We start from the raw sequence: 26,151 nt of genomic DNA, 5'->3' as shown, positions 1-26,151 counted from the left end.
CTAACAACAAGCATCTGATTACATCACTGATACATTATCTGTCCTACATTGATCTGAGTTTAGTTCGATAAACCTTAGAAAATCTACCAAAATCCATCATGATAAACCCTGGACATTTACTTGTAGATCCAGGTACCGTGACTCTGGCAATCATCTTTGTTTGTTATTCATGACTTACTTCCTTCTAAAATCACCTTTTAAAATTATGCTAATGAGTCACAAGGGCTCTGGGGGGCATTGCCGGAGTCCCTCTGTGCTGCAGCTTTACAGGCTGTTACACTGTCTCACACTCCCACTCTGCTCCCTCAGGACTTCCCATGTCCCTCTGCCTGCTGTAATCTCATGGAAGTGTTATGAGAGTGTAAGAGCCCATGAAGCTGCCACACGAATAGGTTCTGGTAAAACCCTCAGAGCCCTTGGGGCTCATTGGCATAATTGTTAAAGTTGGTATTAAAAGGTAGGAGCCCATAACACATATAATAAGATTACCACAGTCACGGTGCCTTGATCTATGAGTAGGCGCCTCTGGTTTATCATGATGGATTTTCATGGTAGATTTCCTTTATGTTGGTCCAATCATTGCAGCCATATTAGACACATTAAAAGAAGATTACATCACAGACATCTAATACCATGGTTAGTTTAGTCCTAAGGATTAGTAGCTGATTATTAATTGTTCAAGTTAAGCTAAATACATGCTTATGCACCAATAAAGCATAGTTAAAAGATGTTAGCCAAGGAGTGGAGCCGAAGGGAATTCTTATCCTTTAACCCCTTGACCCCTTAGGGCACTGTCGTGTCACAGGGAATCCCCAACTAATTTAGGGATTAGTTGCCATTAAATTGGTCAGATTTTTATAGAAAACTAGAGTACCTGGAGGAAATATTACACAAATGGGGCAAGATAAAAGCTTGGGGGATGTTGCCCTTGGTCAGTTTTGAATCCGATATTGCAATACAAGGAAGTAGTTCTTACTAATAAGCCACCAAGCTTCACTTTTTCTCAGTGGATTCCTATGTGGTATTTATCTGTGTATAAATACTGTGTATAGTATAATATGCATGTACAAGTGCAAGTACAAGTAATTTTTATCAAGTAATTCAATTCAAAGATTGAAACTCATATTTTCTATAGAGTCATTACAAACAGAATACAGTTTATGTTGATGATTATGGCTTACAGCCAAGGAATACCCAAAAGTCATTTTCTCAAAAAATAAGAATAATAAACCCAATATACATGCAAAGACTTCCTAAGCGTTTTAAACGGTGCTTTAGACTGCTTAGACACAATCATGGAGAAAACTGCTGACTTGACAGATGCCCAGAAGGCAGTCATTGACACACTCTACTAGGAGGGTAAGCCACAAAAGGGCATTGCTAAAGATGCTGGCTGTTCACAGAGTACATTAATGGAAAGTTGAGTTAAAGTGTGGTAGAAAAAGATGCATTGATGGGATTGTTAAGGAAAGGCCATGCATGGGGGAGTTTCACAAGGAGTGGACTGCTGCTGGAGTCAGTGCTTCAAGAGCCTCCACACAGAGACATATCCGGGACATGGGCTTTCCCAATGGAAAGTGTCACCTTTCATTTGTCATCCACTTCTGATCAATAGACAGTGGGGGAAGCGACTTACTTGGGCCAAGGAGAAAAAGAACTGGACTGTTCTCAGTGGTACGAGGTGTCGTTTTCAGTAAATTTTGCATTTCATTTGGAAATCATTGTCCAAGAGTCTGGAGGAAGAGGGGAGAGAAACAATCCAAGCTGCTTGAGGTCTAGTGTGAAGTCTCCACAATCAGTGATGGTTTTGGGTTCCATGGTATCTGCTGGTGTAGGTCCCCTGTGTTTTATCAAGACCAAAGTGCAGCCGTCTACCAGGACATTTTAGAGCACTTCATGCCTCCCTCTGCTGGCAAACTTTTTAGAGACGGAATTTTCATTTTCCAGCAGAACTTAGCGCCGGTCCCCACTGCCAAGATACCAATACCTGGTGTAATAGCCACAGTACTACTGTATTAGCCAGCAAACTTGCTGGACTTTAACCCCATTGAGAATTTGTGGGTTACTGCTAAGAGGAGACACCAGACCCAACAGTGCAGAAGCTGAAGGCTACTATCACACCCCCTGGGCTTGCAGAACACCTCTGCAGGACCATCAGCTGCTCTCTCCATGCCGCGCCACATTGATGCTGTCATTCATGCAAAAGGAGCCCAGACCAAGTACTAAGTGCATTTACTGTCCTTTTCTTTTGGCCAACATTTCCGTGTTTGAAAAACTTTTACAGTGAGTCTTATATAATATTCTAGTTTTCTGAAATGATGATTACGGTTTGCAGCCAAGGAAAAGGTCATTAACACTAAAAGAAATAAACACTTGAAAAATTCAAAATCTTTTTGTAATGACTATATAATATATGAGTTTCACATTTTATATTGAATTACTGGGAATAAAACTTTTTGCTGATATTCAAATTTATTGAGAAGAGCTTATATATCAGATGTGTGTAATGAGTATGAATAGGAGCCTGTGTATAATGTAATGTGTATGTATAAATATAAAATAAAATTCAGCACATACAATAGACCAGTGATGGCGAACCTATGGGCACTCAGGCCATCAGCCGAGGACAGAGTTCACCAAACAGGTTTAAATCCATTGACTGTTTGAAACTGCATGAAAAGTGAGAAGGTGTTGAAAGAACTGCATTATCTTTGGAGGTCCTGCTGGACCAACCATTCTTCCTAAACAGAGAAACCCTGGAGAGAAGCTACAATAATAGTCTGAATTTACACACTTTGCTTCAACTGTATGGGTGGCCTCAAGGGGCCGATACAATTAAAGAAGTGAAAGCACAGGTAACAGTAAGTTACTGCTTAAAATGGCACATTGGCACATCAGGGTAAATAAGTGGGTTTTGGTTGTAGTTTGGGCACTCAGTCTCTAAAAGGTTCGCCATCACTGCAATAGACTATTGACAATTACTCTAAGCTTCATAAAGTTATATTACCCAATAATACCATTAGCTGTCATATAATATGAGCAATGATCTAGTCATTCAATAGCATTAGCTTTGTATTCTCAAATTAGTTAAAGCAAATAAAATAACAAAAATTCAGTAAAGAAACTGTACTGAGAATATTTTCATTGAAAATTCTATATCAAAATATATGTTACTGCAACTATGGATTGCAAAAACAACTCCCTCAGACAAATTTACCTAGAAAGTTTTATCTAGTCCAGGCTACTAGACATGTTAAATCATTATATTCCCTGACATCATCCTGTGGGAATTAGGATGGTCCCCATAAACATAACATCGCTAGTTACGGGCTGAACAACTTCTCTTTTTGATATACACAGGGCCTTAAATGTGGCAGCCAACTAAACAAATGACCTTTATGTGTTACATCAGTTATAATAACAAAACAATGTAAATCTAGTATATAATACAAGATATCAGAAGAAAAAGAATAAAATAGCAGGACATCAATGCTTCACTATAACAGAAAATAGCAATAATAAACTAGATAGCAGCAGTATGGACATAGTATTAGGCCTACAATAGTAAGGTATCATGTCTCTTACTATGAAGACAGGTACAAGGTCAGAAGGAAAACTCCAAGGTCCAGAAGAACGGAGAAATATACTCTGACCCGCAAGTCCCAGCAGCTCAATTTGTAGCAGCAGCGGGAGGGTAGGGAGGAGAAATCCCTTTAATCCCTGGAGGAGTGTGTGAAGGGAGAGGGATTAGGAGATGAGCCAGAAGTATCTGTGTCAGCACCAAAAAGCTTTAACAATCACCTCTAGGACATGGAAAAGGGGTCAGAGTGGCATGAACATTAGTGACCATTAGATGTACCTTCCATAACCATCGGAGGTGACCAAGGAGGTCATAGCAAAGCTTGTTGTCTAATGCCTCAACTTTTGTACGCAACATATACAATCTTCATGTAGTTTTTGAAGACAGAGCAAGATATTCATAACAGAAAAAAGTATATTATATAAAAAGTCTTCTTTTTTGAACCCATACCTAGTTTTGTCACCAAAATGGGCCAAATAGTGACCGAAACTGCTCTATGTATTTAGGGAATGTAGAGGTGAAAATTGGATTTTCCTTCATGATGCAGCCCACTACATATGTCCATGTCTCATGGTACGGAGACCATTACTCCCACTTAGTAGACAAGTCTATTGTGCAAATGACGTGGATAAGGTCCTGGTAACCTACATATAGAGTCATCTGTAAGGGGACAAGGGTGGTCTGTTGAAAGGAAGGCATTGGTAATGTTTATGGCCAAATACATGGAATGTGGTTGCAAGGAAGAAGTGGAACACTCATTACCATTGCATGCTATTGGTGGGTGATGGATATGAAGAAAAAAAGGGTTGAAACACAGCGCAAGATATATAGCATAAACTTAAACGTTAGGAATTGGCAAAAATGCTTGATATCAATATATAGGTGGCTTGCATCTGAGGGAAGGAGCTGCTGCGGTAACCTGACAATCCAATATTGCTGGTAATAGTGGATGTTGTCGAAGGGTTTAGATAAGGGAAAAAAACAGGCTGGAACCGCGCTGCTCGATGTTCAATTTTTATTTCAGGATTATAGTGGACAACGCGTTTCGGAGGCGGAATGCCTCCTTCATCAGGTCCGAACACAAAAATATCTATAACAAAGACACAATAAGTATACCAGAAAATCTATGACCAAGATAAATAGGTACGCATATTCTACTGGATGCTGGACCCAGATACAATTACAAAAGATCATAATTATGTATATATTATATTATAAAAACAGAAAGCATATAATAAAAGTTTATAAAATATTTATAAGATATGAGAGCTTCTAGGAATATGCATCTCAATTAGCATATGTGGAGGTACATGCATTGAGTTGCAAGTGTGTAAAACAATTTCATAAATAAATAAATAAAATAAGATTGATAAAACAATTTCATAGGTATCTCAGTACTTAATAATAAAAGGGAGGAAACAAGAAAGACGATAGTAGAGAATGTCGGTTCTTACAGTAGATCAATACATAAATAAATAAATAGATAAATGAGTATTTATTTAATAAAATCACTGATAGTTGAATATATAATAGAAATGAATAAATCCCTACCCTATTGTCCTCCCTTGAGTGATTGGTCCCAGGTGTAACGAAAACGGTTACCCAATGTGGTATCTACAGGTTAGATGAGAGGAATGAGGGCGAGGGTAATAACATCTTACTGCAAGAGAGGAGTGTCGTGAGTAAGTGTGGGTATCTTACCACAGTCGGGATCTGGCCAGACGGCAAATAGTGGAGGATCTGTGGAAAAGTATATTGTTATGGGGTGGGATAGGGAAACTGGTTTAGCGGTGGGTATGAAGGACATAAATGTGTACTCACAGGAGATGCAATGCGGGCCGGCGAGGGTGCTGTGTTGCGCGCCCCTGCCGGCTCCGCTGCTAATTATGATCTTTTGTAATTGTATCTGGGTCCAGCATCCAGTAGAATATGCGTACCTATTTATCTTGGTCATAGATTTTCTGGTATACTTATTGTGTCTTTGTTATAGATATTTTTGTGTTCGGACCTGATGAAGGAGGCATTCCGCCTCCGAAACGCGTTGTCCACTATAATCCTGAAATAAAAATTGAACATCGAGCAGCGCGGTTCCAGCCTGTTTTTTTCCCTTATCTAAACCCCATGCTATTGGTGGAACAGCTTCTATTGTTGTAGAGAGCCGCTTAGCATATAATTGGCAGGTGCAACATTTTTGAACACTGAAAAGATTGTATTGATTCAAAGCTCAACTGAGGTTCCCGTTCTATTGGCACATGGTAAATAGAACCTGGGGACCCCACAATCTTTACAAACTACCTCGGATCAGTAAATACTGATAGAAACAACATTAGGACTATTTATCACTTGCTGTCTGGTTAGGTCGCGGTCACACGTTCCGCTAGCAATCCGCTCATAACGCGACACTAGCACACAGAAGGCGGGCCTCGGTCCGATCGCATATGTGTTTCCAGAGAAATGCATGCGATCGGGTTATCGATCACATGCATTTCCCTTGAAAGGCATATGCGATCGACAGAGGCCCGCCCCCTGTGCGCTAGTGTCGCGTTATGTGGAACGTGACCGTGGCCTTAGGGTAATTTTTGTTATTGCCTTGGAATTGACAACAAAAATACTGGAATGTTCATTTTTCAGTAAATGTGAACAATTGACGAATTTGAATCAAATCTCAAACACTTGCATGTTTTTGAAATTCATTTCAATGCATTTAGAATATTTTTTCCAGCTTCCCAATACATTGCACAAAATATTAAATGGTTCCAAAATTTGTGCTGCACTTAACAATCCCTCATTTGTCTCTGTAAATGGAGAAATAAAAAAATTCTTGCTCTTGGAATGTGGGAAGCATAAGATACAAAACACAAAACCAGAAGAAAGAAGTGTTGTGAAGAGGTTAAGGTTTTTTCTGCTTTGTGTGGCTTTTTGAGGTTTTTGAGTGGTTTTCACTTGATAAATGCATTTTCAAACGCCCGTCTTAAAATTTCGATGTGTGTGGTGCACCTTTAACATAGGGCGTGCAACACATTTCTGTCAGACTTTGCATGTTAAATCTGTCACATGGTCCGAATGAGCACCGGAAGGCCCAATTCAGTGCAGAAATTTGTGTTGCATGATGACTAGTGCAGCCTAATGTTGTGCAGACACTTCTTACCTGTGCAAGCAGTTTGCTCCTAAAAGAACATGCAAAGTCCGACAGGAAACTGGCACAAGGACCTTAGTAATTGTGCCCCAGCATATGTTGCATGCAGCAGAAAACACCCCCCACACACACCTCCACAGGTAGGTGGCTATGTTTCTCAATTTAGATGCTTTGGAACAATGCTAAAAAGTTTTAATATTCCATTCACTTTTACAAGAGACACTCCCCTGCCAATACAGAATAGTGTGCACACTGCCAAATTATCTTTATAACAAAACTGTGTTTTTCCGATAAAAAAAAATTAGATGAAAGTTTACCTTTTTTTTAGTGTGTTCGGACATCTGTGCAAGACTAATACAAGCATATAGGATAACATGTAACATGGAGAGTGTACACCATTCACACACTTTTTGCCAATGAGAATTGAAAAAGCCTGCCCAGGATGCAGACACCATAAAGGACAGGACCTGCTTTATCTTTTGTGACCCAGGCATTTGGCTGAAGCGCAGGGCTGTGGAACCTACGGCGTGGTGTATGAGCGCATAGGAGTGAATAAGAAAGTGTTCTTGTTAGCGCCCAAAGTTCCTATGTGTGTGCATGAGCTTTTATACAGTTATCTGAGCTGGCTGTATAACTATGCACTGCCCAACAGGTAACACCCAGATGACAATTTACCTCTTATGATAAAGACAATGATAAAATCACAGAAAAACTCCAGAAGAGTCATAAGAAAATATGGTTCAATATTATTATGTGACATGCAAATATGGTAGAGTCTGAGCAAGTATCTGACAAGGTATTTTAGGCATTTGAGGGCAACATTATTTGGATCACCTAGTGGCCTACACCCTCCTTGGCCCTACTTGAGGAATCCTTTTTGTAATGTCCAGAACAGACTAAATACGTTAGTAATGATTGGTGTTATGATTATCCAAAACACAGTGAATACTCAAGTCCAATTTAGAAGCTTTTTACATTCTGGGGGCCATTTATGAATTGGGGCGCAGGGTAGCGCTGGAAGTGTGCTACAATTTTCAGTGGGATGTAAGTTTGTTGCACAAGGCTTAATGATTTGGCGCAGATTTAGAACTGTCTCCCCATTCATGTAATAGAATTCCCTGGGCCAGCTTTTAGCTTCTCTATTTGTGCGCCAAAAATTGTGCCACAAAACCAGTAAAATAGAAGTTCTGGAAAATGTCGGATTCACAGGCAGTGACAGAATTTTGCCCCGCAAAAAAGAACAAGCCACGAGTGTTGGAAATCCGTCCAAATTGTGGTTTTCTGCCTGCGAATACAACACTTTTCTGGCGCTTCTATTTTTCTGACTGGTTTTGTTGCACAATTTCAAAAATAAGGCACAAGAGGCGCAGCAAGGGGAAATTTTTTTTCAGTTAGAAAGGTGATAATAAATGCCCCCCCTGTATCCTACATCAATATAAGGAAGCCAAAATCAGTAGTGGACCCTACAGAATGGAAAGAATTGTACACATTCTGTGTTTAGGATGTAATCAGAAGCTGAATGCTTTCCTCTACTTCACAATAGAGTGTGAGTGACAGCATCTGCTCCGATCTGCTCTAGATAAGCACAGACTATAACTAGGACTGTTTGAGCTTTGCCACAGTCAAATGATGGCAAATATATTACATTACATCTATGTATGGTCCATTTACAGAACATCTATGATTATATCAGCCACAATCAAATAGATGAGATTAGTCCAAATCAGAAATATTCTATGTTGCTTATAATAACAGGGCTTTATGGTAACTTTTATCAATGACCTTACAAATGGAGTGAAAATCTTCATTGAGCCTAGCACACATGACCTCATAGCCAGCTTTAGTGATGCTCCTGCATATAATCTTCCTATAATCCTTCTGATTAGGTTAGTAAGGATAGTCAGGCACACACACAAGACATGCACTTGGTCCTTGAGGCAGCGCTCAGGAGACACATCCTACTACTACTACTACTACTAGGAAAGGAAAGAGAAAAAGACAGGCGCTTCCTGGTGCAGATAAAAACGACCAATATGTATTTTAAAATCCGTAAGGAGGGGTGCTCACCTTTTGGGGTTGTGCGTCCGGGCACAACACCGTATAGTGCGTGTCGGGTGCTGCCAAGTCCTAACCGGCAGTGGTAACTACCGGCGTCGAGTGATACAAATCAGCCCAATCGGAAGAAAGGTTTCATTCGTCAGGCGTTGAAGGAAAAAAATGGACTTTTTCAATGGCGCAATCCAGTTGCCTGGAACTTTTGCGCCATTGAAAAAGTCAATTTTTTTCCTTCACCGCCTGACGAATGAAACCTTTCTTCCGATTGGGCTGATTTGTACTACTAGGAAAGCTGTGTGATGTATCATGTAGGTTTCATTGCAACAAATAATCCTCAACTATCATTTCAAAGTTCTAAGATTGCTCCAAGAATTTGGACAAGACATATTACAGACTTATAAAAAAAACTTGCTTGTTTTACAAACTCCAGAGTGTGAACGTATTTCCATTCTTGGGTAATAGGGATCAGCAGCCAGAACACTTAAAGGTGACCTGTTCCCTTAAAAATATAGCATTTTTGGAAGGCGGAGGTCAGCAGATTGATATATTGGCGTGTTCTGTGGCGGGTCCCGCCTGGTGTAGCATTGCGTTATAGAAGGCTATGGCTCGCCAACAGGTGCGGGGCAGGAACACTCCGTGCCAGCCTAATCAGTGCCACCTTAGTGCCAACTTATCGAGCTGGTGGCATAAGGTGGAAAATACATTGTAATCATATTGTAATGTCGGTTTGTTACTCCCTGAACCTACTGCTGGTAACCACAGACCTGCTCCATAAAGCTTGCAATATATTGCCCTAATTACAATGTTTGCAGTTCTGGTACATGTAACTTAATGGATCAATACTGTATAAGCTCTAAATTCCTCACAATCTAGCAATAAAGTCTTACAGTGTGTCTATTGGCGCCAGGGTCGGACTGGGGTACCTGGGGCCCACCTACTACTACATAGAAATATTCTGGGATAAGGGAATTTCTAATCACTAGCAGTGAAATAAAGGATAAGCTAATCCCTTTCTCCCTCACTCTCTGCTAGTGCTCGGCTCTTGGTTTGTGTACAGGGGCTGCAGGGGTGACGTTATATTAGGGCATTAATATTAGGGATAGTATAAGAGTTACCCCTGGTTTCCCGGGCTTCTGCTGGTGGCTGAGCTGTGGTTAGGGATAGTATAAGAGTTACCCTTGGTTTCCCAGGCTTCTGCTGGTAGCTGGACTGTGGTTATGGATATAAGTGTTCGCACTGCACCAACCTTCCAATAAGGAAATGCTGAAAACCTTTATAAGAACTGATGACAATAACCCCACTATGGCGTCCCCACACCACATAGACAAGTCACCCCTGTCTCTCTGACCCAATAGATATAACCGTACATAAACTGAGAGCTGTCTCACACTAGAAGATTAGTCAGTGAATACAATACTTAAATGACACAGGGAGAAGTAGGATTTAGTACCTCACGGGTGACTTGTCTTCTCCTTCACATCCAGAATCGTCATAAAATCTGGTTGCAGAAGTTTCTGGCAGGTGTGTTCAGCTCTGGGAAGCAGATCCCCCTCACTGCGCCCCTAAAAATACCACAGTTACTTACAGTATAATGTCACCTGGATAAAACAATGTCCCACACTGTACTTCTAAAGAATCTACATAAGAAACCCCTCTGTGCCTCCAGCATATCAAAAATTACATTATTACCCCCAAATATAAAAGTATGTGTGATGCCCCCTCCCCCATTAATTACATAATATATGGTTCCCCTGTGAATTATTTTAATGAATTTATCTATTTAATGTCCCTTCTAATTATTTTTATACATTTCCCCTACTAAAAAATGTGTTATATAACAATCTACATATTATTTTATACAAAATGTACTAATATGTTTTTATACTGTATCCTAATTAGTATTATACATATAATCCCCTCCAAATTATAAATGAGCATATAGCATCCCTTCAATAATACATTTCTACAACTTGCATATAGTATCTGCACCTTATTATTATTATACTCGAGACCCCTAATTTTAACAGAAAAGTATTGAAAAACCTATTGACTCGAGTATAAGCCAAGGGTGGAAAATGCATTGGTCACAGCCTCCCCAGTATATAGCCAGCCAGCCCCTGCAGTGTATAGCCTGCCCCCATGTAGTATACAGCCAGTCTTCCCCCCAGTAGCATACAGCCAGCCAGCCCCCCTGTAGTATACAGCCTGCCAGCCCCCCTGTAGTATATAGCCTGCCAGCCCTCCTGTAGTATACAGCCACCAGCCCCCTGTAGTATACAGCCTGCCAGCCCCCCTGTCTTCTTGCCTCTCATCTTCTCGGGATTGAGTCGCGGTGGCGTTATCATACCGCGCCTCCGGCTCCCGGCACTGTAGTCAGCTGGTAGAAGCAGGAGACGCGGTTTAATGACATCACGTGTCTCCTGCTATTGGCTTATGGCTCCATTCTCCACTGCAGCACTCGCCTATATCTGTGTCCGGAACAGAGAGGGGTGAGGACTCGGACAGTGGGACAAGAGTCCCGCTGATCCGGGGCACAGGCCAAAAGATCCGGGGCTCGTGCCTAGCAACACCCCTAGCTGCAGTTATTGTACAGTCAGGGCCAAAAGTTTTGAGAATAACACAAATATTATATTTTCACATGATCTGTTGCCCTCTGGTTTTTATGTGTATTTGTCAATGTTTTTATCACATACAGAAATACAAGTGCAATCATATTATGAGGAACAAAAGCTTTTATTGACAGAATGAGTTAATCCAGCAAGTCAATATTTGCAGTGTTGACCCTTCTTCTTCAGGACCTCTGCAGTTCTTGCCCACAAGTTCTCAGTGGGATTAAGATCTGGGGAGTTTCCAGGCCTTGGACCCCAAATCCCTATGTTTTGTTCCCTGAGCCATTTAGTTATCACCTTTGCTTTATGGCAAGGTGCTCCATCATGCTGGAAAAGGCATTGTTGATCACCAAACTGCTCTCTGACGTTTGGGAGAAGTTGCTCTTGGAGGACATTCTGGTCCCATTCTTTATTCATGGATGTGTTTTTAGGCAAGACTGTGAGAGAGCCGATTCCCTTGGCTGAGAAGCCGCCCCACACATGAATGGTTGCAGGATGCTATACAGTTGGCGTGAGACAAGACTGGTGGTATTGCTCACCTTGTCTTCTCCCAACAAGCTGTTTTCCAGATGTTCCAAACAATCGGAAATCGGATTCGGAAAAGAAAAAGACTTTACCCCAGTCCTCAGCAGTCCACTCCCTGTACCTTTTGAGGAATATCAGTCTGTCCCTGATGTTTTTCTGGAGAGAAGTGGCTTCTTTGCTGCCCTCCTTGACACCAGGCCTTCCTCCAAGAGTCTCCGCCTCACAGTGCGTGCAGATGCACTCACACCTGCCTGCTGCCAGGCAGCTCCTGGCACTTGCTGGTCCTTCTTGGGTGTCCTGGAGCCTTTATGGCAACAATGGAACCTCTCTCCTTGAATTCCTTGATGATGCGATAGATTGTTGACTGAGGTGCAATCTCTCTAGCTGCAATACTCTAGATCACAGCATGGATCCCAGTCCAGAGCATGGCCAATGCCATGGTCCAAATACCAGAGGAATACCAACGCCACACACCCCAGACTAGAGCACAAATCATCAAACCAAATCATGACAGACGCCATGGACCTCATGCTGCAGCATGGCCGCCACAGTGGAGCCCAGGAGGGAGCATGGACTCTTAGACCGGACAACAGCAAGGGTAACGCCACAAGACTGCATCATGGCTGACGTAAGTGTATGTTCATGTCATTTTCTATGATTTCTGTGTGTGGAATATCCATAAATGTATATATTCTTCTATATTTTCTGTTGGCCCATAGGCGGCGCCGTGGGCTCCAGACAGGAGTCATGGCCCTAGAACGGAGCATGGTCTACACCACAGAATGGAGTGTGGGCGACGGTGTGGGCCCCAGACCAGAGAATGGGTGACGTTGTGGACCCCAGACCAGAGCATGGCTGACGCCACAGGCATTGCAGACCTTTAAAATGGAGCAAGGCAGATGCCGCAGAATGAAGCATGACTAAGGACTAGACTGGAGCATAGCCAACGCCACTGCACCGGCCCCCATTCCCCTAGTGTGATGGTCAACACCAGACCGGAGCATGGCCAACACATGGACCTTAAACCGGAGCTTGTCAAATGCCCCAAACCCCAGGCCACAGCATGTTTGATGGCCAGACATTAAAATAAAGCATGGCCGACGCCGTGGACCCCAAATGGAGTATGGCTGACGTTAGTGTATGTCCATTTTGTATGTGTGATTTTATATGATTTCTGTGTATGAAATATCCAAAAATGTACATATTTCTACATATGCTGAGAGCCCAAAAGTGGAGCATTGGCAATATTACAGGCCCCAGAACAAGAGCATGAGCGTGGTATAACACAGAACGGAGCGTGGCCGACATTGCGAGGCCCAGACCGGAGCGTGGCCGACATTGCGAGGCCCGGACCGGATAATGGCTGAAGTGTATGTTCATGTAGTTTTCAATGATCTCTGTGTATGAAATATCTAAAAATATATATTAAATACATATATCATTATCCTTAGACCACAGCTGGGACCCCAGACAGGAGCACAGCCAATGCCACAAACCCCAGACTGGAGCATGATCTACACCATGGGCCCTAGATCACAGCATGGATCCCAGTCCAGAGCATGGCCAATGCCATGGTCCAAATACCAGAGCAATACCAACACCACAGACCCCAGACTAGAGCACAAATCATCAAACCAAATCATGACAGACACCATGGACCTCATGCTGCAGCATGGCCACCACAGTGGAGCCCAGTAGGGAGCATGGACTCTTAGACCAGACAACAGCATGGGTAACGCCACAAGCCTCAGACTGCATCATGGCTGACGTAAGTGTATGTTCATGTCATTTTCTATGATTTCTGTGTGTGGAATATCCATAAATGTATATATTCTTCTATATTTTCTGTTGGCCCATAGGTGGCGCCGTGGGCTCCAGATAGGAGCAATGGCCCTAGAATGGAGCATGGTCTACACCACAGAATGGAGCGTGGGCGACGGTGTGGGCCCCAGACCAGAGCATGGGTGACATTGTGGACCCCAGAACAGAGCATGGCTGACGCCGCAGGCATCGCAGACCTTTAAAATGGAGCAAGGCAGATGCCGCAGAATGAAGCGTGACTATGGACTAGACTGGAGCATAGAAGAAGACTAGACTGGAGCATAGCCAACGCCACTACACCGGCCCCCATTCCCCTAGCGTGAGGGCCAACACCAGACCGGAGCATGGCCAACACATGGACCTTAAACCAGAGCTTGTCAAATGCCCCAAACCCCAGGCCACAGTATGTTTGACGGCCAGACATTAAAATAAAACATGGCCGACGCCGTGGACCCCAAATAGAGTATGGCTGACGTTAGTGGATGTCCATTTTGTATGTGTGATTTTATATGATTTCTGTGTATGAAATATCCAAAAATGTACATATTTCTACATATGCTGAGAGCCCAAAAGTGGAGCATTGGCAATATTACAGGCGCCAGAACAAGAGCATGAGCGTAGTATAAACCATGGGCCCTCATAATGACCATATAAATCCCAGTCCCAAGCATTGATGTTGCCACGCCTCAAACCGCAACATGGCCAACACTGCAGACCCTGGACCCCAGTGGCTGAGGTTGCAAGTTTAAGACCAAAGCATTGACCCCACACCGGACCCAAAGATCAAAGTGAGGCTGGCAGACCAAGCCCCATAGCAAAGCATAGCTGATGCCATGGGCCCCAGACTGGAGCATGGTCAGTGGCCCAAATCACAGACCAAAGCGTGGCCGATGCGTGGATCTAAAACCAGAACGTAGCCAACGTTACTTACCCCAGGCCAAAGCGTGGCTGATGGTGCAAATCCAAGACCGAAGCATGGCTGACGCGTACATCCATGTATTTTTCTGATTTAGGTGTAAGAAATATCTTAAAATGTAGATATATTTATATATAAGCTGTGGCCCCAGACCACAGCATGGATCCCAGTCTGGAGCATGGCCACAGCCATAGTCCAAATTCTAGAGAATGACTAACGCTGCAGACCCCAGGCTGAAGCAAGGCTGACGCCATGGACCTTATACTGAGGCACATCTGATGCAGTGGAGTGCAGGAAGGAACGTGGACCCCAGAACGGACCCCCAGAACAGACTAGAGCATGGCCGATGCCAAGGGACCCAGACTGGATCATGGCTGGTTTACGTTTATGTCCGTGTCATTTCCTATGATTTCTGTGTATGAAATATCCAAAAATGTATATATACTTCTATTTATGCTGTGGGCCACAGATCGGAGCGTGGGCGGTGCCAGGGCTCCAGACCAGAGCAATGGTCACAGTCTGGAGTGTGGTGTGTGCCATGGGCCCCAGGCCACAGCATGGATACCAGACTGAGCTTGGCGCTAGACCATAGAGTCTGGAGCATTGCCGGACCTCCATGAATTTTTTTATGATTTCTGTGTATGAAGAATTAAAAAATGTTTATATAATTCTATATATCATGGGGGCCCCAGACCAGAGCATGACCAACAGCACAAGCCTCAGACTAGAGCGCAGCTGATGGTGCAAGCCTCAGACCCGAGCATGACTGGCACAAGTGTACATCCATGTAATTTTCTGATTTCAGTGTATGAAATATCTAAAAATGTATGTATATATGTTTTTGTATATATGCTGCCAGCCCCCAGACAGTCTGGTGTGTGGTCTACCCCATGGGCCTTTTACCACAGCAGGGATCCAAGACAGGACCATGGTCAATGCTTCCGACTCCAAACCTGTACATGGTCTACACTATGGGCCCTAGACCACAGCATGGATCCTAGCAAGGAGTGTGGCTGACATCGCAAGCCTCAGAGCGGAGCATGGACCCCAGAGCATACCCCAAAACAACAGCAGATCATGGGCCGCAGAGGGGAGCATGGACATCAGACAGGTCCCCAAGAGCAGAGCGTGGCCAAAGATGCAGGCCCCAGGATAAAGTGTGGCTGACATTGTGGAACGTGTATGTCCATGTATTTGTCTATGATTTCTGTATATGAAATATATAAAAAATGTATATTTACCTATATATATGTTGCGGACGCCAGTCAAGAGCATGGTCTAAAAGTGGGTCCTAGACAACAACAAGGATCCCAGACCAGAGTGTGGTAGATGCCTCGGGTCCCAGACCAGAGCATGGACACCAGCTCGGACCCCCAGACCAGACAGTGGTCGGCATCATGGGCCCCAAACCGGAGCATGGTGGATGCTGCAAGCCTCAGAGTGGAGCATGGCCAACGTTGTGCCGCCGATTTTCTTTCACCTGATGTGTATATTTACTTAAATGCCGCGAGCTCCAGACCAGAGTGTGACCAGCAAAGTTCTAGATTAATTAAAGAGGTTTTCTAGGATTATATTATGGGCCTATCACACAGAACCTCTGCCAAACTGCTGCTGAAAGCAGTGTTGCTTCTCCTTCTCAGGCCTATGATGTCATGTTTCTTGGACACCCGGTCTTGTTGCAGCTCAGTCACATTCAAGAGTTAGTAGCTAAGCTGCAATACCAAATACAGCCACCATACAGTGTACAAAACTGTGAGCAGGGCAGAGACTGTAGCAGTTATACTCTGTAGTCTCTTCACATGGCTGATTGTGGGATGCCGGGTATCAGACCTTTCCCATCTGATATTCATGATTAAAAATACAGAACAGATTTTTTCATCCCATAGACCACTTTGTGGACTTATTACGATGGGTCCCTACACTAACACTTTATGTACAGGATAGGACTATATAGATAGTATTTACATAGCGATAACCTTATTCATCAAAGTGTTGTCTTGTCCTAAAATGTTAGATTAATGCCTAAAATTAACAGAACACATAACTCACCTTATACAGGTCACTGTCATCACCAATTTTCACTCTTTGCTCGACTGCCCGATATTTCATTTGTTTTCACATCAACCTGGTGTCACCGGTGTTAGAGGTGACCTGCACACCTACAGTGCATTCCTTTTTATGTGCATGTCACCCCTGAGGCCAGTGATTTACCTCTCAGCAACTGACGTATCATCACTTCTAGTCTGGGGAGAAACCGTGACTGGTTACACGTCATAGTATTGATGTGGTCATGTCCTCTGTATGTCAGAGAAACCATATTGCTTTGTAGTAGAACAATGGGATTCATACACAGTCCAATATCTCCTCTTGTACAAGTAAAGACTTAGTGTAGGGACCCATCTGAATGAGGTCGCCGTGACAGATGGGCTTGCACAATTTATATGACCGTGCGCCAAGAACCTCACATTTTATACTAAAATTTAGATTACAGGAATAAAATCTTTTTATGTGAATAATTAAAAAAAAAAAAAAACAAGATGGCAGCAGCTTTTTATCTTCACCCTATTCAGAACACATGCAATCACTGGCGGGACTCCAGTAGCAGCAGCCATAGTAGATGCAATGGGGCCAGTGCCGTGGTGAAGAAGTCAGGTCGCTCAGGGGCTGCCAGCTCTATACCTCCTCTACATACAGAGCTGATAGCGATGGTGGAGGATTGTGTTCTGGAAAGCTGGAAAAAAAAAAAAATCCTGTGGAGCTGTGTAAGGTGTCATTCTTTGCAAAATGAGCCGTCGTTTTCGTTGCTACCATTTTGCAGACTACATTTTGATCACATTTTATTAAATTTCTTATGCAATTTAAAAAGGTGTAAAAAGTCACGTTTCGGACATTTGGGCTGTGTTTTCTGTTATTGGGTTCACTGCCGCCAATAACCGTTTTTATATTTTGATAGATCGGGCATTTTAAGATGCTCCGATACCTAACATGTTTGTGATTTTTACTGTTTATGCTTTATATCAGTTCTAGGGAAAGAGGGGTGATTTGAACTTTTAGGTTTTTTAAACATTTATTTTTATGACAACCGATCACCGCCCCCCAATGACGTTCAGGGGAGCGATGATCAGAACCAAGATGGTGGCGCCCACAAGCTGCAATATTTTAAATGTGGTTTTGCAGTCTGCATCGGAAGGGTTAATACCCGCGATCGCTGCTAGCATTATGCAGCAAACCCTACCTGTGTATGAAAAGGGCTCATAAGGAGGCTGATTGGTATGATTGGTCTCAGTGCTGCCTGAGACTACAGGAGAAATGGGAAGGTGTGGGCAGATCTGGATTATCACTGTAGCCGAAAATTCTTCCTACTCAGGGGAACCTGAATTTTCCTTCTTTCTACTGTATTGGTGTTCTCAGGTTACCGATACGATTGAAAGCTATGACAGAGAAGGGAGAAAGAAGATACTGTTTTAGTTGCCAGGCTGGCAATTGCAATAACTACATGGGTTTTCATTATAGTTTGGGCAATCAGTCTCTAAAAGGTTCACCATTCACGTAATCACATACATGGTGTACAGTTTACTATTATTAGAAGGCTGACAGACCTGCGATGTCGTCACTGGTCATGAATGTAACACAAGGCACAGTGTAAAAAAATTGACACAAAATTTCCCATTTTGTCAAAGAGCTTTATATGTCTGTAGTTGAATATAAGCAGATGGTCCAAAAGTACAAGGAGGCAGAGCAGTGATTTGAAGGGACACAGAGCTGTCAGTCAGAATGATGGGGCGTGGCTCACTAGTATCTCTGACTCTTCTCTTAGGCTGCCACAGATGAGTCAGAAAAGCTAATTTGCATATCAGAAAAATGGTTGTAATAATGGTACAGGGCCCCACTGCCAGTTAATTTTAGGCGATATAGGGAGGACTTGTAACCCTTTATCAGCAGACATTGTTAGTCGGGGGAAGGGCAAAATGAGGTGAATGAAGACGTCGCAGAGCTGGTAGCCATGTGACATAACGTCAAGTTTATTTACAAGGTTGGTTGTGCAAACCAGAAGACCATAATAAATAAAATCACAAGAGGCTTGGCACAGAGAGAGCCGAACACTGCAGGCACCGCTTTACAAGAAAAAAAGAACTGCCGTGGTGCAGACTAGAAGAAATCAGTCCACAATCCAAGCTCTTAATCTCTTACCTGTAAGGGAATGTACAATATAATAGTCTGATAATCACAGGAATGGTGATAATGATACAATTACCTTGTAAACAGAAGCGTTCTGACCCCTGGAGCCGTGTTGGGTAGTGGAAGTGCAGCCTCTTCCATAAAGCCATGTGATACAGTGGAGCAGGTTTCAAATAATTTACTTTTACAGCAAAAATGTTACAGTACAAAGTCATCCATGTAAAACAGTACACAAATCACGTCTGGTGCTTCACATAGATGTATAATGACCTGGGCAGAAGCTGTATACAATGGTGTATGCCTACATATGTCCAGTTTTAACTGGGTGACTGGGCGATCCTATATTACCCGAAAATGATGAAAATAGCAGCTTAAAAGAGAAAGAAGAGAAGTCTCAATAATCACTCTATACTCTATATGCGAAATATTACAAAGTGCAATGACAAAGGGATCCCTGAAGGTGCAAGATATATTCTTCCAAGCATTTACCAGTATACTGTTACCACCATATACCCCACTATTACATAAAGCTTTATGAAGTATCTACTCTGCAGGAGGAAAGGATGTTTCAGAACATTTCTCCCAAAAATTTACGAGACGCAGGTCACGTCCTTTTGCCTTTGTGAACTGATGCCACTCCTGCAAAGGAAGCGTTTTTTGGTGCTATGTGCAACTAGACTGCATATATATCCCCGGTCTTCTCTGTATCCACAGGATAACAAATGGTTCTGTGGACGTCCCAGCAATCATAGAAACGGGATCCTGTTCTCACTAATGGGTGGAGCGGCAGGTTGAGTTCCATCCAATAGTATGGTAGAATCAGAAAGTGCTTGGCTTGTGCTTGCCAATTTCTAAAACGTGCATACAATATGGTGTCAGGAAACATGCTCAACCTGACGATTCATCAATTAGTATGAATGCAAGACCAGTTCTCAGGATAGTTAGGGTCACATGAAAATGGGACCCCCAAAAGATCAGCTTGTTATCAGTAGATTGGGCATAGCTTGAGAACCTGACACTGTAAGCCCCTGGAGCTATGAGCCTATGCCTATCTGTGAATAATAGGTCAATCAGACATTGGTGGGTTGTAACCACAGCAAATATGAATGGGAACACCATATGTCAACACCTCTATAGTGTACCTACCTGATCTTGGCTTATAAAGACAAATCTCGTGTGTGAGGGTGCCATACTGGGTTTCTACAGTCATCCAGTAACTAGTGATCTAATCTTCATGTCCCAGATCCTTAGCAGCAGTGTCCCCTATATGTACCAACCATTTGCAACATTATAAGTTACTTATTGTTAATTCATTTCCCCCTTATAGAAGCAAAAATCTTTCATTTCTTCTAGGACATAGTAATGCTGGGTCCTAAAAATGCACAGGAAAAGGGCTAAACACTTCACCAGCAAACGTCTAAATGGGTAATATTAGTAGAGTCACTTTTGATGGTTAAGGGGGTCGGTCCTCCAGTGTTATGGGGTCATATTCTGTGTTACAGGATTATAAAAGCCTAACGCTTGCTTGTTGGAGAGAACATGCTCATAAAAAGCTCCATATTGAAGCACCTTATGGCGGCACACTACATGGGCTTAAGAGACTCGGTGGACATGGATTTGCCAAGTACATAGAGACTAAGATTAGGCATTTTGATGTGATTTTCTGGGACTTTGCAACCGAGTGAATCCCCAGGATTCACTGCATTAGAAATATGGACAACGATAAACTTTTTATAGGAAATCTGCCATCAGAATCCAGCATGATAAACCAGTGGCCATGGTTTATTCTGCTTGACTTTGACAGTAGAGAGATTTTCAATTGATTTGTCTTATAGGATATATAGAAAAACTGTAACCCCAAACCATCTTTGAGAATGATATATAACAAGAACCAGAACAGATCGCTTACCATTGGTTATGTAGCGAACCTATTCCATGTCACATGTGCTGCATCACCATGTGTCAGAAATTTAGGGAAATATTTCCAAAAGATTGAACACATTGCAGGTTTTACACTAATCCACTGCATTGTAAAGCACTAGCTAAATGGTTCAAACATCAAATGCCGCAACAAAAAGCTGCAACGCAAAAGCACTCTGAATAGTGGGTTTTCAATGTGCGGCATATCCATTTAGGCCTGGCGTAATTTAGGCAATCTTCGCAGTGGTGGATTACTAGGACATCTTAATAAATGAAAGACCATCTACAGAGGTATTACACCTCCACACACAACACCCAGGATCATGATGCAAGGTGATGCTGGAAGAAGCCTGTGCAACCATCTTACCAGAAGTCAAGGGCTTTCAAAGCCCCCCAGATATCACATCCCAAGGAAACAAATACCTGGTTTCTAAAAACGCCAGAAACTAAAGTGACCCCCATTCCTTTAATCCACAAACACCAGAATGGTTCATTCAAAATAAAAAATGTTTAATCCAGAATTTTTTAGGATGAAAAATAGAATCAGACAACCATTTATAAGTGCCGATTGTTCTTTAATTTTCGAAGTATTGCTCATAAATGATCTGGCCTTCTCAGACTATTCTCCACATACAGATCTGTAAGGGGCCAAAACAGAGAGGGGGACGGACTGACCGCAGTGCAGAGGACAGGACTCCAAGCATCATAGTGATATATGACACAAGGAGTATTTTCTCCACTCTAATCACAATTACATTATAGTTCAGTGCTGCTGGGACTCCTTGCATCATACATCACTATGATTCTCTACATCCACTACACGCTGCTTGGTCCATGAAATCCTGCCACTGCAGGTCGGGATTCACAGACCAACCAGCGTCATCTGAATGAGCCCTATGTCTGTGACGCAGGTATGGTCCAGGAGTCACAGGTATAGTCTATAGAAAAACTGTCTGAGCTCACTACTGGACCAGCCTAATGCCTACTGGACCAGCAATTGGATTAAAGGAATTTTAACACTTAATAAAGAGCCTTTACACAGATATTTAAAGGGAGTCTGTCAGCCATTTTGACCCCTAATGGCAAATAAAGGGGCAGTCTTCTAGGCACCAGAGTACCACAGCACTAAGGCCTCATACACACGTCCGTGTGCTCATCTTGGCCATAACCTGGATGAAGCACACGACCATGTGTGGAGGGTGAGGGGGATGCCACCCTTCCCCTCTCCATAGGAAGCTGACCGTCTGCACCACAATCCCTCCCAGAAAGATCCATCCCTTTTGTGGTGCAATAGACCTCTATGGGGGCCTTGATCCAGTCGCAATTTGTGCCATCAGATCAATACGGTGTAAATGGGACCTAAAGGGTGGATTTCTTGCTCACACACTCTGCATGACCATTATCTCCAGTATATCTGCAGCCCTGAAGGATTGAACCACTGAAGGGCATCCTTTAAATTAAAAAAACTAATTAAATAAAACGATTGAAAAGCAATCCATTAACCCATTCTGAGAATATCAGCCAATTAAAACTCCCAGCCACCTTATCAGGATAGACGACAATTTGTAAACATACTTTCATCCCATTCATTTCCTAAACCAGTCACTTATCCCATTACACACTCAGGGATGGTGCAAACACAAACAAAGGGGCTGAAAATCCTCTAAATCAACCAATCAGATAAAAGGTTTTTTTTCTTTGGTTAAAAAAAATTTCTAGATTCTGATTGGGTCCTATGGGCACCATTTACTAAAAAGTAAACCCCACTCCCATGGGTGACTTTAAGGACACAAAAAAGTTTGTAAAATTCTGGATATATTATAATATATATATATATAATTCTTCCATATTACAGTCTTTACACATCTTTACACAGAACATGTCCTCAGTTTTGTCATCGTAAAGCGCTGAATTTCTTCATGTCACAGCGATGAGGGCCTCTTACAGCGCTTCTTACACAACCCTGTGGTCTGCACATTAAATATTTTCTTAGAGTCTGAATCTCTTTAGTACAATTGTGCCCTTTGAACAAACTGAACAGCTGAGAGCCATCTGCACAGATGCAGGCTTTGTCTTTGGGTAAGAAAGTGCTTAAAAGTCAGACCACAATACTCCTTTGCTTCCCTTGTCCACACTCACTACATAGGCACCAGAGGGAGACCAGGCCACCGCATTTATACAGGAACTGCAAGGAAGAAGAGGAGAATCAGCAACAGAACCCACATGGAATCCTGGCAATCCGTGACAATACCCCCCATTCTTACCTATGCTGCTTGCCGAGAATCTTTTCCATTTTCCCGGTCGTTACATTCCAGAAATACAAAGCTCCCTCTGCTGACCCGGCCGCCACGTATCTACCATCGGGGCTGGGGAGAAGATGAGATTATGTGACCACATACGTCAGTGGTGGCGAACCTATGGCACTGGTGCCAGAGGCGGCACTCTGAGCCCTCTCTGTGGGCACCCGGGCCATCACCCCAGAATGAAGTTCACCAGATAGAACTCAAAGAATCTGCCTGGAGAATCTTCCTACAATGATAGGCGGATTTGCCCTCCTCCTTTCAACTGTGTTGGTGTCTTTAGGAGGCTGAACGATTGAAAGTTGTCATTGAACAAGGAGAAATACATTACTGCTTAAATTGCTGTGCTGGCACTTTGCAATAAATAAGTGGCTTTTGGTTGAAGTTTGGGCACTCGGGCTCTAAAAGGTTCGTCATCACTGACATAGGTCATTACAAATGGAAAGAAGATTTTCCTCCTAAAGGGAGTCCCACAATTGTACAGAACTATATGGGTGGTGTGAGTCTGTATCTCTCCTACCCTCCCATAGAGGCAAGGTTATTCCCACTTAGTAGTCCAACCTGGTAAGGCAATCACTAGTTGGTGCATGCAAAGGAAAAATGTAAAGTGCGCCAAAATGTCTTGTTTTTGAGAGGTCTATCTTCTGTAGACTTGGTAAATGGGGAGACAACTCAGACATTTCAGTAAGTACTTTAAAGGAAATCAAAATCAAACAGCCTGTGAAGCTGCAGAATGAAGGGGCTCTGGTAACAACCCGAGGAGCCCTTCAGGCTCATTAGCATAATTAAAATGTTGATTTTAGAAGGCAAGAGGCCATGGATAACAAATATAAGAAGATTACCACAGTCACGGTGCCTGGATCTATGAGTAAGTGTCCATAGTTTATCATGATGGATTTTAATGGTAGATTTCCTTTAACTTGAAACAGAGTTCCCTCTGTAAATCTTTAGGAGATCTAAAATAAGATGAGCCTCCCTGTTTTCAAGAGATGGGGATTCTAGGTAGAGAAACCCCTTTAACTCCTGGAGGTTAAAAGATATTTGAAAAACAGCTCCCCTTCTGACCATGGTTTGTACGGGTCAGGTGAATAAAGCCGAGTTGCAATACCAGGCACTGCCCATGGTCAAGAAGAAAGCAGCCATATTTTTAAAGCCCCAGGCAGCCCCTTTCAACGCTGCAATTTTTTAAAAGATAGAGGTGATTATCCAATTCTTCTAGAACTTAAAATGCTTACCTAAAAATGACTCTAGTCCAATCAGATCCGCATTTGAAACCCTGAGCACTAAACGCAAAGGTGAGATATGAACATTTATTAACAAAAGGCAAACAAATCATAAAACACTTAACGTTAAAGATTCATTAAACCAACAGCGCCAAAGGACCATCTCCAACTCACCCAAAAGTCTGCCGCACGGCGTTGGCACGTAAATCTATGATCTTGATGAGGTCGTCTCGAGAGCAACTGAGCAATTCTGTCCTCTCAGGGTTCAAGTCTAGAGCGGTGATTCTACCTTGTAACTCCAGCTCCCGGACTATACACTCTGTTCTAAAAGGTACAAACAAAAGTCAATAAATACAAATTTTTCATAAAAGTACACTATTGTGTTAAACATTCTAAGGAGAACCCCCTACATTCTGACATACCTTATATCCCAAAAGCGAATCTTTTTGTCAAAGTGCCCGCTCATCACACACTGCTCAGTGCAGACTATATCATTGCAGCTGGAACCAGCAAATACCGTCTTGATGCCTAAAGTTACAGAGACAAAGAAATAAAGGCACTAATGCTTATAACCTGTTACTTTCGTGGCTGGGGAATATGAACTCTCTCAACCTGGGAAGGCATCTCTGAGGTCTATCGGTAAAGTCCTAGGAATACTTACACACTTTGTTGCGTAGATCCCATAGTTTCAATGTACGGTCATGACTTCCTGACACAATTCGAGCGTTGTCCAATAAGAATTTTGCAGATAAAACTTTTCCGCTGTGCCCGGTGAGCGTGTGCTGGGAAGAAGGGAGATGCAACATGTAAGCAGACAATCACACTCAGGCTAGTGCGTTTATCTGTTACCAGTTATAGAGGTTCTGTACTACAGATACGGCAAGATAGATTTTCTTATTACATTTATTACATTCTTATTACAAGTTTGCCCCCTATCCACAGGACAGCTGGGACCCCCACTGATCATGGGAACCCATCTATGATGTTCATGATAACAGGGGTCCCATTCTCTCTGATGGAGAAACAGGATCAGCATGTGTCCTGTGGCTCCATTCAAAACTATGGGAGTTTCGGAAATTGCAAAGCACAGTGCTTGGCCGTCACCAGCATTTACATTCAACATCTATGGGACTGCCAGAGATAGTGGATACCTGACATTTTTTACCCTCCCATAATATTATATTATGCTGCAAGATGCATGCTCAGCTTGCCAATTAATTCAATTACAATGGGACCCTAGTTTTAGTAAACAATGAGGATCCCAGTAGTTGGATCTCGATGGATCAGATTGTTATCCTCTATTCTGTGGATAGGATATAACAATGCTTGGCAGAACCCCTTTGAAGGAACAATCCAGTCACAGGAGATTCATTGAATTATACCTTGTGCAGAGCCTGAAGGGAGAAGCAGGACTCCAGGAATACAAAGAAAATGTGTCCTACCTTCAGGCCCTGAACCATGTATTATTCAATGAATTAGCTATGACTATTGTTTTATGTGCAAACAGTGAACATACTCAAAGCATATAAAACACATGTAAATGTGATGTTCTCTGTTGTTCAATATCAATTAATTATTGTGGAATAAAATCTTAATCTGCACTTACCCGTAGGCGGTAGTCATCCACTGTCCAGATCCTGCTGGCAAAATCATTGGATGCAGCCAAAAGGTAGGAACCCTACAAGACAAGATATGGAAAACACAAATATTATTCATCATTTCTGCTGGAAGCAGTAAAGCAACTAGAAGAGCCAGACTTGTCTTATAAGGCACTTCATTCAGCAAACTACTTGTTATCTTCTCAATGGGGATTTTCAATCTGACCCCCAGCCTGACCTTCTGATAGATAGCAGCATTTTTGTACGAACTTCTTGCTAATGCTGTCCC

At 42.7% G+C, this 26,151-nt stretch overlaps 2 protein-coding genes across 5 annotated transcripts in view; both read right to left on the bottom strand.

Annotated features, from left to right (window-relative positions):
• The window catches only part of SAG (S-antigen visual arrestin), a 97,614-nt gene that overhangs the window by 12,444 nt on the left and 59,019 nt on the right, over positions 1–26,151 (bottom strand). The window contains exon 1 of one of the 2 annotated variants that reach the window (XM_072143277.1): positions 3,586–3,714. The exons of the other annotated variant lie outside the window; for it this stretch is intronic. The gene's annotated coding sequence lies outside the window, so the exon portion shown is untranslated. Of the gene's footprint in view, positions 1–3,585; positions 3,715–26,151 lie in introns of those variants that run through there. 2 annotated transcript variants of the gene reach the window in all.
• Positions 18,643–26,151, bottom strand: part of ATG16L1 (autophagy related 16 like 1) — a 29,628-nt gene continuing 22,119 nt past the window's right edge. For all 3 annotated transcript variants that reach the window (XM_072143267.1, XM_072143268.1, XM_072143269.1), the window contains 7 exons: positions 25,871–25,942; positions 24,926–25,046; positions 24,687–24,792; positions 24,439–24,588; positions 24,277–24,324; positions 23,006–23,107; positions 18,643–22,926 (listed from right to left, as the gene is read on the bottom strand). In XM_072143267.1, coding sequence (XP_071999368.1) covers positions 22,833–22,926; positions 23,006–23,107; positions 24,277–24,324; positions 24,439–24,588; positions 24,687–24,792; positions 24,926–25,046; positions 25,871–25,942 — 693 coding nt within the window. In that variant the 3' untranslated portion in view covers positions 18,643–22,832. The remainder of the gene's footprint in view (positions 22,927–23,005; positions 23,108–24,276; positions 24,325–24,438; positions 24,589–24,686; positions 24,793–24,925; positions 25,047–25,870; positions 25,943–26,151) is intronic.

The sequence above is a fragment of the Engystomops pustulosus genome, chromosome 3 (assembly GCF_040894005.1).
Source record: "Engystomops pustulosus chromosome 3, aEngPut4.maternal, whole genome shotgun sequence".
NCBI classification, from domain to species: domain Eukaryota; kingdom Metazoa; phylum Chordata; class Amphibia; order Anura; family Leptodactylidae; genus Engystomops; species Engystomops pustulosus.
This window is presented reverse-complemented; position numbering and strand designations above follow the sequence as displayed.